Source organism: Camponotus floridanus, unplaced genomic scaffold (genome assembly GCF_003227725.1).
Source record: "Camponotus floridanus strain SB8 unplaced genomic scaffold, Cflo_v7.5 scaffold1, whole genome shotgun sequence".
NCBI classification, from domain to species: Eukaryota; Metazoa; Arthropoda; class Insecta; order Hymenoptera; family Formicidae; genus Camponotus; species Camponotus floridanus.
In genome coordinates this window covers 9828127-9849115 of record NW_020229214.1, presented here as the reverse complement: position 1 = coordinate 9849115, position 20989 = coordinate 9828127, and the positions used below count along the sequence as shown (strand labels likewise).

At 31.5% G+C, this 20989-nt stretch overlaps 2 protein-coding genes across 10 annotated transcripts in view; one reads left to right on the top strand and one right to left on the bottom strand.

The window, feature by feature from the left end:
* LOC105249647 (calcium/calmodulin-dependent 3',5'-cyclic nucleotide phosphodiesterase 1) overlaps nucleotides 1–20989 on the bottom strand; it is a 95601-nt gene that overhangs the window by 13604 nt on the left and 61008 nt on the right. For all 8 annotated transcript variants that reach the window (XM_011255265.3, XM_011255264.3, XM_020027046.2 and 5 more), the window contains one exon: nucleotides 637–798. In XM_011255265.3, the coding sequence (XP_011253567.1) occupies nucleotides 637–798 (162 nt within the window). The remainder of the gene's footprint in view (nucleotides 1–636; nucleotides 799–20989) is intronic.
* On the top strand, nucleotides 11230–19160 carry LOC105249645 (alpha-glucosidase). Of its 2 annotated transcripts, none has more exons than XM_011255257.3 (9): nucleotides 11230–11349; nucleotides 11562–11727; nucleotides 12330–12667; nucleotides 14082–14207; nucleotides 16597–17004; nucleotides 17354–17609; nucleotides 18393–18588; nucleotides 18804–18938; nucleotides 19097–19160. In XM_011255257.3, exons 2-9 carry the CDS (start codon nucleotides 11574–11576, stop codon nucleotides 19158–19160), a joined length of 1677 nt encoding a protein of 558 aa, XP_011253559.1. In that variant the 5' UTR covers nucleotides 11230–11349; nucleotides 11562–11573. The 2 variants fall into 2 exon arrangements, with proteins under 2 accessions (XP_011253559.1, XP_011253560.1); XM_011255258.3 differs by having other exon boundaries at nucleotides 11262–11353.

Below are 20989 nucleotides of genomic sequence, written 5' to 3'. Positions count from 1 at the left end.
AAAACAATTTTGGAATAATTGGTATTTCAATAATGGATTATAAGTGGATAAAGTTCACATTTTAATATTACGTACTAAAATAGATAGTTAAAAAAAATTGTTTTTATATATATATAAAAGTAAAGTCATAAAGCCAATGAAAAATAAATAAAACGCTTGATTTCTATAAAAATAAACTGTTTTTCTCTTATTCCACTAAGGGAGATTTATAACGGAAATTTATTTCGCTAAAATGACACTTTTGTGAAAATTAAAAATTTTTAAAATAAAATTAATAAGTATTATTGAATGAGTAAATACGCATAAAATTTAATTTTTTTGCACATATATACATGAAAATTCAAGTACAATTTATATAAAATTACCTTTGATATTTTCTTCAATTTTTTCTATTTGTAATAAAATATTCCGCAATAATTATCAGTGTTTTTGAGATACAAACTCTACTCATGCAATATTGTTAAATTATAAAAATGCCCTCCGAGACTACCTTACTGCGAATATTTTGGAGCATTTTGTAGCTGACAAAAAAAGGAGGAAAAAACTTTGCTTTTTGAAGAAATACGCTTGCAAAAAGTAAGTCTGGTCGATAAGTACTGAAGCATATCTCGGAGAGATAATGCCTCGAAAACTTACTGGAGAGTTGGCCGTTTCGACCAGGAGAGGAGGAAGGATTGCGCGGCCTCGTGGAAGCTGCGCCGCTCGTGCTGCTACAACCGGTCGCATTATTCGCCGCTGCACCGGCCGAGGCCACTCCAATATCGTCCCTCGTGACTCGTCTGTCCGGTGGAGATGCAACTGCAATCGCAAAAAAAATAGAGTAAACAAAAGACAGCTTTTTTAGCTCCATCATCACCGTTTCTCGACAAAGCGCACAAATGTGCGCGATACACGTGGCACTTGCGCACGATCATCAATCAACGCGAGCGAAGCGGAAAATTATTGCGGAATTTCTGCATGAATTTTTGTTTCGTAATTTAATGTTGCGAAATTGTCTGAATATCTCATTATTATCTGATGAGAGACTGCTATCCCATAAAGTTTTAATAAAAAAATGTACACATTGTAATATATATTTCCTAAAAATCAGAAAATATGTTGATAATTATATAATTTTGTTTCATCCTTTTTTACACTAGAAGAATATAGTTTCGTAATCATTTTTAGAGGAATTAATTTTATATCATATTTACTATCCAGTAGCATAAATATTAAACCATGAAGAGATCGCATGTGACGCAAATATAGATATCATATTTGACTATCCATGACGGCAATATATCCATGTACATCATTATTTATATATATATATTTTTTTTATTACGTAAAAAATGCATGGACATATATATTTTTATATAAATTTTTTATGTACATAAAATCGCACAAAAATTAAAATTAAAAATTTGCTGGAAATAAAGTAAAAATTTCAATAAATGAAATATTTCTATTTACACGTGGCGCTTTCATATCGACTTCGTCCTGGCTTTGATGATGCGACATAATTATCGTACGCGTATCCATCTTGTCGCGTGTAATGGCATCGCAGTTCTGCGAATGTTATATCCTAGAATATATTATCGTAGAATCGAACGCGTATCGTTACCAACCACCGTAATTACACTAATTTGTCGAATGTAATGCTACAAAGTGTAAGATCGTGTATCCCTGCGGTAAAACCGCGGTGGCAGAGTAGCTATCGATTGGTAGCACTTGCCTATAGCCTGCGAATTAGTCTCATAGCTGATCGATCGCATGCGAGTTACCAACGACTTCCCATTATGCTAATCACAAGTTGAAACGTTCCTAAGTGCGAGCATCACGTTCACCTTGTTTAGAGATTCACTGGAAATTCACCGGGAGACAATCGCGTTAATGAATATCATTGCCAATTATTTAAATTATTAATTCGTTGCTTCGATAGTAATTTTTTATTTTATTACGCATGTATAAATGATATACATAGCATACTACATACACATACAATCAGAGAAAAGAAATATAATGTAGCGTAATTACGAATATATAATTTGGATGAGATTGAAACGAGAAAATTAAATGAATATCCAATGAATATGATTTGGTTTCGATTCTTTTTTAGCATTTGAGAAATCAAAAGTCCTAACTCGATTAAAATATTGTAATATGTATCATTTTTAGTAGTTAAATTTCGAAATTATCACTCGAAACAATGTTTCGCATTTCTCTGTCATGCTGCAAGTCTATTGAATCGAGATCCAAACATAATTGTACGTATAATACGGCTAATAATTAATCAAACAGCATTGTTTGCTGCGCTGTCAATCTATTGCGTCACATTTAAAATAAAATAGTTATTTAAAATATATCCTACTACACATCTCTACTAATCCTTACGTTTAATACTAAAATAAACCAAAGTATTAAATTGAAGAAGGATATAAGTTTTAAAATTTATACTTTGTCATTATAATTTCATTATTTATTACATGTATACATTATAGTACATGCATGTTATAGCATTTGCACTAACACATTCTGATAAAGGTTATCGATATCCATTTTCAGGGGAAACGTTATTGTGCCAGTAAATTGTCTCAATCGAATATCGATCCTAGGAAAATTCATATTCGACGACATGTGGCATCAAAAAACATTTTGGCCAAAAACAATCACTTGCATGAAATCCACTTGCGCAAAATATATAAAGGGACACGTGTAGATAATGTGAACCATATTTTTCTCATTTCGACGAGAAAAAAAATTGAAGAAAATTTGAAGAAAATTTTTCAGTTTGTAAAAAGTCTCGATTACATTAATTATAATTACATTAATTACATGTTTTTTATAATTCTAGAGAGAGAAAAAAATAAAGATAAAAATCTGAAATTTTATATCAAAATAATTATATATTTTATATTCTTTGAAGCATGATTCACATTACCTCCGTAATGTCTCTATTATACCTAATAACGAATATTTTACCTACAATTTCCCCTCGATAAGAATACCAGAACAGTTACCAGATGTCCAACATAAAATAACCTTCAAGTTAATCGAAAAATCCCAACAACATCTTCTTTTATAATCTTAAATCATCATTTTAGTTGCGCGATATTAAAAAGAAGAACATTCGTTTTATATCTCTAAATTAATCAAGAATATCATATTTTTTCGGAAATGAAGGGCTACACGCGCGCCTATAATAATTTTATTTTGGCGCGAAAATAATTTTATTTCAGTGAAATATATCGTGCAGAAACGCATACAGGAGATATGTACATGTGCGCTCGCGCGCGCGTATGTTTGTGTGCAAAGTAAAATTAATAAACAGAATTTCGTTGAAATTTAGTCGTGAATCTCGTCAAAGCATTTCGCTTTGTGATCGCCATGATCTGCACGACGCAGATACGCACATTTTCAAATAATAATTTTGCGGAGTGCTATCACTTTCCAAAAACACCTTTAGCCGAGCGACAATACGAGCGTATCGATGTGACTGTGCGTGATATGAGGAGAGGGTTATGAAATTATTCACCGTAAGCGGATAAGCAAACAGAAGCGAATATAACATATGTGAACATATATGAATTATTACGTTTCGCTTGAATAATGCACGAGATTGCGAGGCAATGGCGAAATGTATGCATTTAGTACACAGAGCAAAATTCATATCATTCTCCTTTTTTAATTTACATTTTTATTTTTGCGTGTAATATGACATCTCTCTTTTCCGTCCATCTAGTTACATATATATATATATACTATGTATATACGTGCAAAACTTCATATAATTCTACCATTGCACCATTAGGGTAAAGCGTATTCATTTCGGCTAACAGCAGGTTGCTTGTACGATGTCCCGAAAGTGCTAAAGTTGACCGAGTAATATGGTGTTTCTGAACAGTCTTATGTAAACCCCGAATGGTCAGGCAAACCCGACGAAAACTAATTTAGATATCGGCGAAATACTAGAGAACCTCCATAAAGACGCGATTGCGCGGAAAATATAAACGGTATAATCAAGAACCATTATGTTTATTAGATATCAGCAATCGTTTCTCGTGCGCTTGTAATATACGAAAAACGAATAGACAGAAAATGGACGAGTCAGAAATGCTTGATTCTGGGACGATTCGTGAGATATCATCGATGATATATCAATCTCTCGTCACGCATTCATTTCATCTCGTCATTTCAGAAATGCATTAATCCAATGGATATCATAGTTATTAGAGCATTGCAATATACCGTGTATATGTAAATTAATTTATACTGTATTATACGGTATGTAAATTAAAAAAGCTTCATCAAATATTGCATTTAATAACAGTATGGAATAATTTGTGTAGTATATGTGTACATATGAAGATAATTACCGCAGAGTTGTATACCGTTGGGAAAAATTTGAAGCTGTTGCTTGAAGGTTCTTTTCTATCGTTAACTGACGTTACTGCTGTTAAAACATTAAACGAAGACTCAAGTCTTTATCAAGCGTGATTGTATCGTGAGTTATCGCGTGTAAAAGTACATTCATTGTTAAATTTCTATCACGGCGAGAAAACTAAATTTCTAAAGACAAAACAAAACTCCATTAAGAATCAGAAGGTAGCGTGATTCTCGAGATGAAGAAATAGTATTTTACTATTACTTATTAATCGAGCATGATGGAGCGTCAAATTTCAACTAAACACATAACATTTTGACATTTAACGTCAAAAACTCATTTGATAACACGTGCAACGAAAAATTAGTTTCTAGTGAAAATGTAACAATTTTTTTTAAATAAATCACATAATGTTACAAAAAAAATATCACACAACCGCATTATGAAAATGTAAATCTCTTAAAAATCATAATAATCTCATTATTCTCTGCTATTTCCGCTTTTAAATATTATTTCATAAAAATGTTTAACAATAGCAATGGAAATGTTAGATCTCATTGTTGCATTTTATTAAATTATAGTATTCGCAGTCAACAGTATGCATATTTCAATGCTATATCTTGTTTGCAGGGCTTTATTGTACAATTTTGTTACTGTGGTAATAAGAGTAATGAATATTCCAATCTCATTTTTAATAACATCATAACAGGATAAAGTAGTGACTTTCAATAACTGCTCATTTATTAAAAACGGTCAGTAGCTTCTGAATAAATGTGATTATACGAATTGATATGGCTTCGTTCCTCGGGCAACAAGCCGTAGTCTTGCAAATTACACGGCCAAGAGTCTTCTTTCCGCTTCTTTCTCTCTCCTTGCGTCAGTTTCTTATTAATCGGCGCACTTACGCAACATGGAAATCGATTAAATGATGAACGTTGACGATTGATAAAACAAGATAAAGTAAGCTCGATCAAATTTAGATTGTACCTCGTTTTTGCGATAATATGAGTAATAAGAATAAACATGATGATAAAACGGGATAAATAATATTTATAAAAAGGTACACGATATCGAAAAAGCAAGCACACAGAAACAATTTCATTAAAAACTTATCTTGATCTTGTAAAATTTTTACAAGAGGAAACATATATTATATATATATATATATATATATATATATATATATATATATATACATTTTTTTTTAATGTATGTTATAATATTGAAGAAATTAATTTTTTCTAGTATTCATATATTTCAGATGTACTATACATATATTATATATATAAATTCAATAATAATATAAATTATTATAGATTGCATAAATATATAACTAAAATATAATAGAAATTGGAATAATATATAAGAGAGAACAAGAGGGAAGAATTTAAGAAAACTCTGTATATGAAATCATATAAAACTATATAAAGCCATATATAAAATTGTATAGTTCAGCAACGTAATTAAATCGAATCTTGGATAATGGCCAATTCATGCGCAGGCACATCTATTTTGATTCGCTTCGCCGTACACACATAATCGGTGACATGTAGAGTAATAGTATCGCAGATGGGCAGGGTCGACCGAAGGGAAAATAATAGCTCGAAAATTAGCTTCGGCAAGTTCACCTTGTCATTTTCTTATTAACCAAAGTGACGAATATGTCTTTCTGGCGTCAGCAAGACGTTTCACTGATGGCAAGAGAGACTCGAGATACACGTATCAAGATTAATAAACAATTCGTTGGGAATTATGTGTATCTCTTGCTCTATATAATTATGTTTTATTAGCACAATATAAGCTACATTTTTTTATAGAAAGATAATGTTATTGATATAAAAATGATACAAAAATGATTTTTGATAAAAAAAAATGGCACATGTTTCTGAGATCTTATCATCTAAAACATCCTTAAAATAACAATCCTTAAAATATTTTTATTGTTCCGGAAACTTTCTTCAATCTTAATATTTGAGAACAAAACTCGGTAAACCAGTCGCAAAATCGTATGAGATCATAAATTCGAACAACTTGACACAATAAATCTCTCAAGATTTGACATATTTCTGCTATCAACGGGAGCAAAGTACATTCAAATACATATTTCAATGCTATGAATATCACATTGCATATATAAACATCAAACATAAGTGGAATTTTAATTGTATGTATATGCGTGCGGAGCTGAGATTATCTTTCTTAAAAGCTTTTATTTATAAATGTTTCTTAATTGCGTCGTATCTTTATAATTATATTTTTATTAAAAGCATTTGCACGAATGTGTGCGATTCTTTTCTCGATATAGAACTTTTTTATACTAACTATGTGTGTGAAAAAGTCAATATTGATATATTATTCACTTTTGATATAATGGAACTCTATCTTCCCTATGAATATAAAATGGCGAATTTCAATGCATTGATGGATTATGGATAGTTTTAAACGCATCGCTGCATAACTCTGCATGCGGAATGGTAAATTTTTATAAAAAAGATTAAAATATTTTTGTCGAGATTAAATTATTCTCTTTTTCTTAAATTATCTCTTTTTTTTCATTGAAGAGGAAAAATAACTATGTAAAGAATGCGTTGGATAAAAATTCTTCCAATAAATATTTTCAATATAATTTAGATTTGAAAAATATATAGCAGAGTAATAATTAATTCTCCAACACACAAAGTAAACTTTCTCATTAACTTAATGGATGATTATTATCGCGGCGTTCTACGCGTCATGCAATTTATTATCAAAGTAAAATATACATGTGTGTATACGATCTACCAAAATATTGTTCAATAGTATTACTTAATAATACGTGATGAACGTAATCTAATAATTATTTGTACAATTATTGGCACAAATGCAGCCGATGTGCATAATAAATGAGACGATTTAATTATGCGATAAATTGTACTAAACTATTTTACATATATTGCAAGTTATTATCATTGTTTTTATCGAAATTAATTAAAGTATGTGATTTAAAATATAAATTTTCATCTTTAGCGAAATCAGATCGCTGATAATGTAATTGCGTATAAAAATTAAGCATATCAAAATCGAATTCTTTTGTTGCTAGAAAGCTACTGTAGAAGATGTGGAATATGTAGCTTGGTGTGTCAAAAATCGAAGACATAAAGTTCACTGGAAGCTTATCGCGTTCTGACATAACTTTCTTGCGTGACAAGAAAGGTGAAAAAGGTTTTTCCTATTATTCGATTTTCAAAGGTTGAAGAGAACGTCCGAAACGTGACAGCGGCTTACGATGGTCCTTCCTTTTAAATAATTTTCCGAGGAACATGTTCCAAACCTATACAGATTCTTCTCGACATATCTAATATTAAATCAACTAGGCAGATAAGAGCTAATTTGATGTTATCAAGCTACAAATAGCAAACAATATCCTAATCCCATTGAAAAATTGAATCGTAATAGATTATATGATAAAACGCGCTTTTATCAGTCGCTAGATCAGTCGTAATAATTTAATTCAATAGGTAAGATGGAAGAGAGATACGGCAGGACTTCTATTATGTGTTGTTCACAAAAGATATCCAACGCTAGATTTTCATTAAGAAATGCGCTTTATATCGATCGCTACTAATAAGCTAGCACTTGGTGTACTTGTAAGAAATTGAAAATTTAGCATATTTGTCCAACTGCGTCTTAAAATTGTCTGACATGTGCAGGATGAATGCGAGCTCTAATGCGACAATTTAAAATTCAGTAAATTTATATCATCAAAATATGTATTTAAAAAAAATGAACATTATTCAAGACATTGAAAATTTAGTAGCTCTTATCAGTGTCTAATGATTTTCTCGTTCTCTGAGAAAATTTCTGCACAATTTGTTATTATACCTAAACAAACAATTTTGTTATTATACCTAAAATCTAAAAAAGAATTTCAGGATTTTCAGATTTTCTCCAGCTTATCGATTTTATTGAATCATTTATTGGTTTTTTCTCATCTCTCAAGTTAGAATAAAATATAATTGCAGAATCGAGCCGATATAAAGCATAAAACTGGAAAAGTCGAGATTTGTTCGACGGATGAAAACAACGGATAAAATAAAATCGCTGGTTGAAGTTTTGGAAAACATCGACGACATTCGGCGATGTGTATGTACACGCATTCGAGTACGTAACCCGAAGATGCGCATACCTGGATTATTGATTACCGTGCCGTAGAGAGCCTCTCGATGGAATAGACCCTGTGCCTGGACAAAGACCTTAACTCGAATTCAGTTTGTTTGCCCGGCTCTGTTAGCCTTTCATTGTCTAATTTTTTTCCTCTCTCATTGCATCCGCACCCTTTCATTGCGCGAGATACGAACGAGGCAAAACGCTCTCTGGAGCGGAAATTATACCGCGCACTAAATTTGGCGATCTTCACGGGAAATCTGATTACCAATCGCAACCGCGCTGGATGCAACTCAAATATACGATTATGCTTCTTGCTCTTGTATGCGATATAACGGATGGTAGCTACATGAAATGATTCAGTCTTGTCTCCGAGAAAGTTACGACACGCTATTATTCGAATATCCAAATAGTGCAATTTAATTAACATTATTTTCTAACAGACTGCCAGAATGAATATCGTCGAGTCAAATCGTTAATCGCGAGTCGTGCGCAATCTCTCTCTTTGCGATTAAACTTGCTTTCGCTTAAACGTTTTGTCATATGTATTTATTCGGCATTCTGTATGGTACGAATTTGACCTCCTTTCTTTTAATATAAATTCAAATGTAATTTCATTTATTTATATTTATATTTATACGTTTTATCTATCGAAAATTATTAAAAAAATGTAACAGAATAACTTTTGAACGTGTTAATTTAATTTGCGGAATTTTGTTAAAATTTAAATTTTGTTTATCAAAGTAAAGTCTTCCTGTGCCGTTGAGAACAAAAATTGATTAAAGTTATACTTCTCTCGAACCAATTTACTTCCTCTTTTTACGCTATAATTTCATCGCTCATACATTATCCGATTAATATACATTATAACACGTATGACACAAGAACAGCACATTTTTAATCTATTTATTAATATTTAACGAAGTGAGAGCTTTGGGAGCATTTTCCGGGGTCTATATAAAACATCGCGCAATCCCACTAATGTTTTTAGGTCACGAGATTAAATTTCTGTTTAAAACTCTACTACCGCGTTCGTAATAGCAACGACAAAGAGAAAAATTTTTCTATTTTTTCCTCTCATTTTTTTTGTACAAAAAACGCTTGTTGCGTTTTCATTCGCCAAATAAAATTTATTATAGTAAAAAAGTAAATAATTTTTTACAAGTAAAGGTTGTAATAAAAAAATCACAATCGTTTATCATTATCGCAAACTAAATTACAAATTTTCATTCTTTAACGCAAGATAAATATTTTTATGCACAATATTCACAAGTTGTAAATCTATAAGCGTTTGGAAGATACCTAATAAAATTAAAATGTAAAAATATGATTTGACCATTTATATAAGCAGCTTTAATTTATGTTTCAAATAAATATTTCAAAATGATATGTCGAACAAGTACCTCAAAAAAATATAAAAATATCGATTTCAATCTCATTTTCATCAAATTTGGGCGTAATATAATTTTGTCAATAATTGCTTATGTAAGTTATTCTTTTTCAAATACTTTATTACTGATTAAATTTTTGTAGAAAAATTGGCATTACTAGAATTTTTTGTCTGGAATTTGTCAAGGAATTTTATATTTTTTTACACGTTATATGTCAATCATGTACATGTCAATACCGACGCAGATTATCATTTTCATTTAAAAAGTAGATAAAAAATAGATGATTTCTTTTCTGAACGCAAAACTGGTAGAAAATTTTTACCGTAAAATTTGTTTAAAGTAATGTTGTGTCTGATCGCGCGAATTGCAGTTTCATTCTCTATTACATTCCGAGCTATCATGTTTTAGTAAATAAAGACTCGTTAATCGCGCAATCCCACTAACAGAATTATAAAACTCAAAACATCAAAACATCAAAAACAAATTTATTCATCTCTCAGAGTAAAATATCTAGTTGTATTAATCTCATTTTGATAGAGACCGCGCGATTAATTCTATATATGATAGTTAATGTTAGAAAATTGTTCACCTATATACACGTGCGCTATATAATCAATGCACTATATAGTCACAAATTGTGTCAAATCTAAAATAAATTCATTTTATCTTGTTGATATAAAATCAATAATAATATGATATTAGTATCGTTATTCGTAGATATCAGATTGATATTAATATGAGATATCATTATCGTATATAAATTAAATTTCGTATATAAATTTAATTTCCGAAATATAAGAACACATCTTTGCATCAGTGTTTTTCGAGCAATGTTTCTCAAGCAATTTTTTGCACACAAAATTTCTCCCAAAATATTTTTAAATGCTAATTAAATAATAACATTCTTTTCATCAGCATATTGTAAAGACGGAAAAATATCAAAATAATATTTTCATTGTACGAAAAAATGCAAACATTGAAATTTAATAAACGATAAGTTCTCAACCGTATTAAATTTTAATAATATATTTGAAAAAATTGATTTCGATTAATAAGATTGATTCTAAAGTCAATCTGAGGAATACCTCAAAAGGTGAAACATTTAAACGGAAAATCCTATATATTTATATATACATATATTTGCAAATGTTTCGCTTATTTTTAATCATTCTTGTTACTTTTGATAAACACTGATGTTTTAAATTTTGTAGCACTGATGTGGCTTTGTATTGAAAAAGATAAATAATATAAAGATTCTATTAAAGATACAATCTTACGATATCTTTTGATTAGGCGAAATAAATACACCGGCATACTAACTTTATTCGCTCAAAATTACATAATGCGACTATAAAAGAGGAAAGATTGGTTACTCTACAACAGTAGATCTTACAGCAGTGTCCGAGCAGTATCATTGATTAGGGGATAAGCAATAACGTCGACAAATTGTTGGCAAGTATGCAAATTTATAATAAAAACGGCTGTTCTCAATTGCCGGCAAAAATTTATTTCTTTAAACATTTTCTTTCAAAACGTTATTCGTTGTAAGATTTCGGATATTTATTTTTAGATATTTGGATATCTTAATTTGAATAAATTGTTCTATATATATTGTAGCATATTTGAATTAGTGCATAAATAATTGTTTATTATTTATTTTCAAGGATCCAGATAAAATGAGAAGAATAATCACGCTTTGTACAATATTATTATTGTTCAGTATTGGGCATGGCAAACCTAATGCAAAATGGTGGCGGACAATGTCACTTTATCAAATTTACCCCAAAAGTTTCAAGGACAGCGATGGAGATGGTACAGGAGATCTTAATGGTACCTTCTTTTATTAATAGTAAAATTTTAAAATAAATTATAAAAATTCTGATAATAATAATGTAATACATTTAAATAATATACCACATTAAAGTATACACATTTTAATAATTTACCATATTAAAAAGTAAGATTAAGTAATATTTTAAAGGAATATACTAGCGAGCGTGAATTATTTCATCGACTGTTAGATATGTACGACAAATACTGCATTCGTTTTATTAAATTTATATATTATTATTATATAACTATATTATTATACATTCTAATATGCATAAGTTTTCAACTCCAAGTTATTAAAATACAAATTTATTCTATCGAGATAATATAAAATTAAATTTAAAAAATATATTTTTATAAACATAAAATTTCGAATTTTTGTTGAATATTTTGCAATAAGCCAATTATTTGTCGATAGTTTTTTTGACATTTGAGGTATCAAAACTATCTTGATAATTGAAATTTGAATTAAAGATTTGAAAAGGTAAAAAATCTATTTAAAATTAAGCATGCAATAATATTTATTTAAAAAGAATTGTAACCTAAAAGATTAAAATATTTTACGAATACGTTCTAAAAATGTTTTGACTTTTTGCATACAGGTATCAAGAGCCAGCTAAACCATCTCATCCGTTCGCATATTAAAGCTTTCTGGTTATCTCCGATTTATCCCAGCCCGATGGTCGATTCCGGATATGACATTTCCGATTTTCTCCGCATCGACAAAACTTTTGGCACTATGGAGGACTTTGAGGCGCTCGTAAAAGCCGCGCATGACGCATCTTTAAAAATTATTCTGGATTTTGTTCCTAATCACTCTTCCGATCAACATGAATGGTTTCAAAAGAGTCTAAAGAGTATCGAACCCTACACCGACTATTACGTATGGCATAAAGGCAAGGTGTTGCCTAATGGAACGGTTACAAAACCGAATAATTGGGTAAGTGGTATTTGATCATTCAAAGAGACGTCGTATCGTGGGAAAATTTATAATAATAGAAAAATTGGCTATTCGCATCTCCAATAATAAAAGAACTAACCGTGACCGATGTAAATAACCGGCGTTATTAAATTATTTTCTTTCGCTATTTTTAAGCGAGATTATATTTAACTCTTATCATTAATTTTCCATTTCGCAATACGATATATAAACGGTGGTAACATTCAAAGTGATTTACTTCAGTTGAGCTCACAACAATCGCATCACGCAAGATGTGTCTACTAAATAATTCGTATTATCTTTGAGATGCATAAATGATTTTACTGGATAGCGATTCGGATTTCGTATTCAGACAGTTGATACATTCGAATCTTATAATATAATGTATAATGCAATGTAACATAATTCCGATTTCTATCAAAGTTGTAGTGTTTTATATTAACAAAAATATTTATCGTACAGAGCGACATGGTCGATTGCCAAGAATATCTCTCATCAAGTGTCGCGGCAAGAATGACTTGAGAGAGAAAAAGAGAAGAGCTAAATGCTAAGTTACAAACGTTTTCAACAAGATAAATTAATTAAATTATGGTTCAACTTTGACGATCAGTCAGACGAAAATTCTTTCAAAAAGTTCTACTGAGACGATTTTTTTTTACCCGTCGCGAATCGATTGTATCTCTAATATCGAAAATATGTTCTCTCCGACATTAAAATATTAGCCGACAATTCATCATTACGATTATACGAGTCTCGTCGATTTTGAAACATATATAAGCGTCGGGATAACAATATCATTCCAGTCAGCACAACACGAATCTGAAATATACAGGGTGATTCATTTTAATCTTAACTGGCAAATATTTTGACAAATATACGAAAAAATGTTTCAGACAAAAGTTATATGGTTTATTAAAGGAGACATAAGATGGTATTATTAATTTGACTGAGATAATCGAAAAATGAATATTTTACAAGATATTTTACGGTTTATGTAAAATTAAGAAACAATTTCAAGCCTCATAACTCGAAAAGTACTTAATGGAAACTAACCTAATTATAGTCTTTTGGAAAGCTCTCGAGATAAGCTACAAGAATACAAAATAATAAAAAATAGGCGGTTCCATTTCCAAAAAGTTGAGGGTGACCTTCACGTTACCTTCAAGTAACTATTTAAAGTCAAATTAACGACGCAATCTTATGTCTCCTTTAAAACCATACAACTTTTGTCTGAAACATTTTTTGGTATCTCGCATATTTTTCAAAATATTTGCCTGTTAAGATTAAAATGAACCACCCTGTATACATTCTTCGGAATGTTTTAGCTCGACGTACTCCATCTGTTTTATATCTGTAGTTGTAAAGCTTTCAAGGCATAATCGATTAATCGGGATGATTGAACGATTATCTATAGGTGAGCGTGTTCGGTAAATCAGCGTGGACCTGGCGTGAAGAACGACAAGCATATTATCTTCATCAATTCGCAGCGGAGCAGCCCGACCTCAACTATGAGAACGAGAACGTAGTGCGCGCAATGAAGGTACGTATTATTCGCAAAAAAGCCATGCTTCTCTCTCTTATATCAAATCACTATCATACACACGATTTCATTGGTCTCTTTAGACATAAAGTTACGATTCAAGATCGTGTGACACAAAATTGTTGTTAAATTTGAAGTCGGTGTCAGCTGTAAAGCTCTAACAACTTTCAAGTAAACACCAGGTCCAATTGCTGCTCGATATAAAAGTAAATGTAATAATTAATCATCTATACGATCTTCTCGCGATGAAAACATCGAAATAGCGGATTATCTTGTTATCACGTTGCCTGGGACAACCATGACGATAGAATAGAGACGGTGGATTACCCAGCATCGTCGATGTCACCGGGAGAAAATAAATCTGGTATTCCGTATACATCGCGCAAGACATTGCTTTTTCCGTTATCATCGCCGCATGCGCTCGTGCACGACAGATTTTCCGTTCCTTTCGACGTTTCACGTTGCGACGAGAATGAAGGGAAAACATCGTCCTATTTTCCCCTCGTCTCTCTTCGCGTATTCCCAACGTAATTCGCTCGTGATAATTTTAGAAAGGTCACGCTCGGAACGAAAAAATTGACGGTAAAATACGCATTCGTGCACTTCATCAGTAGTGATTAATTCGTCGGGATAAATCAACACTAAAACGAAATTGGCAGACAAGCGTCTTCCTCCATCGCGTCCTCGCACGAGAAGCGGATGCAATTAATTGTCCGTTGCGTGAACGCAACGAGCGTGAAATTATACTCGCTGGACGGCTCGGGAAACGGATGCGCGCAATGTTTGCCAATTTTTCAGAGGCACAAACGTTCAAAATGTCGCAAACGGTCGCGCGACAATGATCGTTAATGTGACTTAACCGTGGAAGATGATCGATATATAATGATCCGGCAGTGACAAATGTCCAGCGGGCGTGAAGCGAGATAATTACGATTAATTTAACAAAAACAAGAGTTCGCCGAGCCGGAATAATAACTTTCAAACAAATTATTCGCACTTAGATAAAGGCGAAAGGTCAAGTTTTCCAGTTGGCCGTTATAACCGGCTTATCCTTTTTCCTTCACGCTACAAAACTGATGGAATTTTAGTACGTGAAACTTTCGCAGGATATTCATATTCCGCAATCAAATCCTGCGCTTGTAGATTTGAGAAACAGCGAAACGGTGAAATATCCCGCCGTAATACCGAAAGTTGTAAAGTACACTGGTACACGCAATAAAATCCGAATTGGACAAACTATCGTGCAGCAAATAGTGCAGTAAGTTCGCGTGATGCAATTTGCGATCATTTTTCCGCTCGAGTTAAAAGCTTCGCGAAATTTAAAATCGAAAAGACGCAAATATAAATATATAAATATGTGTACAACGCGTATCATTCTTTTATATTTTACTCGATAAATATTAGAGAGGCAATTATGTATTTGTGTTTTTTTTTCTTAAAATAATATATATATATAACAATTTTTTCTTCTTTACATACAAACACACATACATAATATACTCCGTCACGCGCATCGAGTCGGGGTTTTATTCAATTTCTTTCCATCCATAACCACGAAATTGCTTCACGACAAGATGCTCCTTCTCATCACAACCTCAATTTCTCGAAATCCTTTATGTCACAAAAACTTACTCGGAATATGTCACATTTGTAACATAAAGTCAGATGGAGATGTTGAAAAAGAAATGTATAGATTCCTTTTCTAAATCAATATTATCAAGTATTATTTATTATAACAAAAAAATTATTTCTTGAATTTCATCTCATATTATTGAAATTTTTGCGACGCTTATCCCTCATTTTTCCGTATTAATTCAATCTAACATGAAATAACGGAAGTATCCCTGCAAATTATTCATATTAATTAAATACAATTGTCCGCATAGCACTTTTCCAAGTCTATAACAAATATATAAGATATATGGAATTTAAAAAAAAGAAACATCAATTTTTTATATAAAAGTATTAATTCTATTCGAATTAAATTTAAATGAGAATATTTGTAATGTTCGCACTAGCTTTTGCTTCTTATCATTCTCAAGTTTCTTATTTAAGCTGTATCCAGAGTTTCTCGTGTGGCTTTGATTTGTGTTCTATTATAAAATTTTATAATTATACATTTTTCCGTATGCTGATATTTGGATGCGCATATATATGTAGAAATTAGTAATCAGATTTATATATGAATCAAAGCGAAATAATTAATTAAATTACTGTGTATTTGCTGTGTAAACCATTGTTTCGAATGAATATCTTTAGGGCACATATAGCACAGTAGTAATTTGAAGATATATATATATATATATATATATTATATATATATTTGAAAGATATATATAAAATGTTATCCCCAATATTATACTCTGTCTTTCTAACCCTGCTCCCCCAGGACGTCCTGAGATTTTGGCTCGACAAGAGAGTGGACGGATTCCGAGTAGATGCGATTCAACATTTGTGCGAGGACGTCAGATTCTTGGATGAGCCACTCACGGGTAATCCGAATCCCGATGATTACGGTTACACGGACAAAATATACACCAAGGATCAGCTACGCACATACGAGATAGTCAAAGGATGGCGACAAGTGCTAGACGAGTATCAGGACAAAGTTATGATGATGGAGGTCTACGCAAACATGTCGATGACGATTAAGTATTATGTATACGGAGCACACTTTCCCTTCAATTTTGGTCTGATTACCGACACGAATCGAGACTCTAAAGCGGCCGATTTTAAAAGGGTAATCGATAGATGGATGCTAAACATGCTTGTTGTGGGCGGTCCCGCCAACTGGGTGGTAAGTCGAATGAAAGAAACGTATTCTCTCGAATCTAGTATCGACCTCCAAGTGTCGCTTAACTAGAGCGACAGTTTTTCGAGCTAGCCGAGATCTTAATCGCTCACTTGCACAACAGAGCTATGATATTTGATGTTTCAAGCTATTGCCCGCTTAAATTTTTAAATTTTAAAATTGTAAGCTTGAGATCGAATATGGCTCGTTAAATATTTTTAATTTTTTACGTTTTATGTCGTTTTTCTTTCAAGTCGTCATTATATAGAATGCACTATCATATTTGATCTTCTTTTATCTCTACTTTTAAGATGCTTAACCGCAACGAATTTCATAAATTGCACTCTTTTCGCAGGCTGGGAATCACGACAGATCCAGATTAGTGACACGTTACGGATTGGAACGAGCGCAGGCGGTAACTGTGCTAACTCTGTTGCTTCCAGGCGTAGCTGTGACTTACAATGGTGAAGAAATCGGAATGGAGGATACATGGATTTCGTGGGAAGATACCAAAGATCCGCAAGCTTGTAATGCTGGTAAAGAAGGATACGAAAAAGCGTCCCGGGATCCTGCCAGAACGCCATTTCAATGGGACAATACCACTTCAGCTGGTAGGTACTATTCCGAGCAATTTCTAGAAATTATAAAATTATAAAATAATAAATCACTGTGCTAATCCACCAGTCATAATTCGACTTAAGCTGTTGTGTTTAAAATTTGTGGAAGCAATTCATAAAACTAACATATAACTGAAAGCTACCCTGTTTCATATCACTGCAAAAAGAATCTTCGAATCGTCGATTACACAATATTATGCCATTCTACAAATTTTTTATTAATAATTTTGAAGCGCGAAAATATATTTTATGTCATGTTTTTAAAACTTTAGTATCGATGATGAAGCCAAGTATCAGTTGATGATATCGTTTGCGAAATAAATTTCTTCCTTACGAATATCGATTAACGCGATTGATCTGTTAATAAATAGCAAAGAAATTGCATTAAATAACCGGTAACACGATAGAAACCGGTTTGTATCGAACGAAATGCGCCGCTTTAACGTCAGTCTCGTGTCATGGTCCACATATCCAAGGATCAACGCGCGCGATATGTTTGTCAGGTCACGCGTCACATTTTGAGATTTCGAAAAGAAAGTGGGTGAAAATCCCGAGATGAAACAGGTCGCTTATCGATCATTGCGATGTGCTATACATTTTGACATTTGTCACTGTGGATTTGTCGTTTTACAATTTAGAAAAGACAAATGCTCAAAAGCTATTGTGCCGCATTATTACATGTGCAATGTTGAAAGTACGATTACATTTCTATGCAATGTGCAACGTTATACGTTTGTTATGAAAAGAAGCAATAAACTAATTTATCAACAATTTTAGGATTCTCTAGAAATCCGAACACATGGTTACCGGTAAACAAAAATTACGTGACGCTTAATTTGGCCGCGCAAAAGGGAGTACGGAACTCCTATTACTCACTATATAAGGCAGTTTCTGCTCTACGAACATTACCGGCTGTTAGAGAGGGAACCTTGACCACAAACTTATTAGGCGATGATGTTCTTTTCTTTGCCAGGTAAAGCGTGACGACGTGTATAAGACAAGCATTATTCTATTATATTATTATCATTATTACCATTTAATACAGCTGATGTTTCGAATATTGAAAAGTATATTTTCTTAGGAATATCAACACTAAAAGGATATTTATCTCTAATATTTAATTTTCCCGCAAAATATATTGTTACGTGTTTAAAGTTGAATATCAGTAAGATATGCTTATTACTACAGGTTTCACGAAGATTCGGTTTACGTAACGATAAACTTTGGAAATAAAGAAGAGACTGTCGACTTATCACCGTTCATTCAGCCTGACACTAGATTGACAGTTTACTATGCAACTACAAATGCTCATCATTTAATCGGGTAAGTATATATTTTCTTCACGTATATGCACACTACTAGATATTGATAGTAAAGCATGTACGAAAGAAATGCAAAGGAGATTTTTCAAATATTATCTTATACTATCTCGAATGCTCATCGCGCTCATTTTATTGTTATTTTATATTTGCAATGTTTAGGACCGTCTTCAAAGATATTCGAGCCTTGAAAATCCCCGCATCAACAACTGTAATATACGTATAGTACTATTAAAGTAAGGCCATACGAGAAGCTGTGGAAACGAATGAAGCACTGTATTTTCAATGTATTTCCATAATTCTCTAGGCAAAAAGGAAAGATTATTCAGTCGTTGGAATGATTTTACTTTGCATCTACTTCTAGCCTTATTGCTTCTGTGTATATGTACATAATGTTACTCTTTTATTTATTTATGTTTTACATATTTTATCAACTAGATTTATCTATTCAAGATATAACACTATACTCATAGATAAAGGGCATAAATAAAGTATAAGTGGTTATTGTTTTTAAATATAAAATTTGAATGCGACAAATCTTCTTTCAGTAGTAATTCATGAGATTTTTTTTTTATGAAATAATGATTGATTAGAAGAATGATTCAGATTGGTTTATAGAACGTAACGTGTTCTAAAAACTTAGGGAGCCAGACAATAGTGAAATATTACGTTAGAGAAGGCAATGGAAAAATTTGAGAAGTAAAACGTACTAATAACAAATTTGTTCCAATAATTGGTCTACGCAATCACATTACATTTGTAAATATTAAATATTAAACATTTGTAAATATTAAATATTAAATATTTCAATCAATGTAAAAACTAAAGAAAACAAAATAAAAATGTTAAAAAATAACTGTCGTATTCTCAATTATTAAAAGTGATTTTATATTTGCATGTATATCGCTTTATTTCAGTTTACTTTTGCGTGCACTTTGGTTCGTATTAAATGCATTCACATCATGCGAGGACCATTTCCAACTAATTTCAATCCTTCAAAAGCTAATTCTATCTGCATCAAATGCCCTAAAGGGTGTAAACTGCGAATTTAATCTCTCATTTTATTTTCCCCGACATTTGCCAATTAACTGTCATTCCCAACAGCTAATTAATAGTTAAATTATATTGGCTCCCTAAGTTTTTAGAACACGTTACGTTCTATAAACCAATCTGAATCATTCTTCTAATCAATCATTATTTCATAAAAAAAAAATCTCATGAATTACTACTGAAAGAAGATTTGTCGCATTCAAATTTTATATTATGGTTATTAAGGTTATGGTTATGGTTAGTGGTTATTAAAAACAATAACCACTTATACTTTTATTGCAGAAATAAAAAATTGTATAATCGATATCAATATTATGGTATTTTTATATAAAACTTGTTATATAAGCATCTCGTTTCTATAAATTGTATAATATTTATCATAAACAAATCTTTGTATAAAAAATTTGCTAAAAAAAGTTACGATCTTTCTCACAATAATTTTAATCACAATCATACTTTGATTTTTTCGTCTGATAACTTTTGACATTATATAAAAAAATTACACAAGTTACGCGTAGTAATATCTTGATATGGATAAACTTTTATGTTTCATATATTTAATTTCAATGCTTGTGGTTAATAAAAAAATAAAAAAGCAGCCCGTGTTGTTAATCTCGATGTAATATTAATACAAAACAATAAAATACGACATCTTCTGCTTGCTAAAGTTTTTAATTCAAATTGATTCCTACATGACACTGACATCTACATTTTCAGCTTGATAAATTGCACTAGTTAAAATGTAAATTTGCAATGTCCGCATAATTACTGCAAATAGAACAAATAACAGAAGAAGGAGAGAAAAGAGAGAAAGAGAGAGAGAGATGAAGCGCTTATTGCTTGGTATATATTCAGAATATTAAGTTCATTATACTTTTGTTCCATAACAGAAAAAGTTAATTTCTTTAATTGTATACATATAGATATTTAAATCGCTCGGTATTTCGAAAAATTGTGAATTTGCAATGATATCCATGTTAAATCAATGGTTGAATCTCGCAGTAT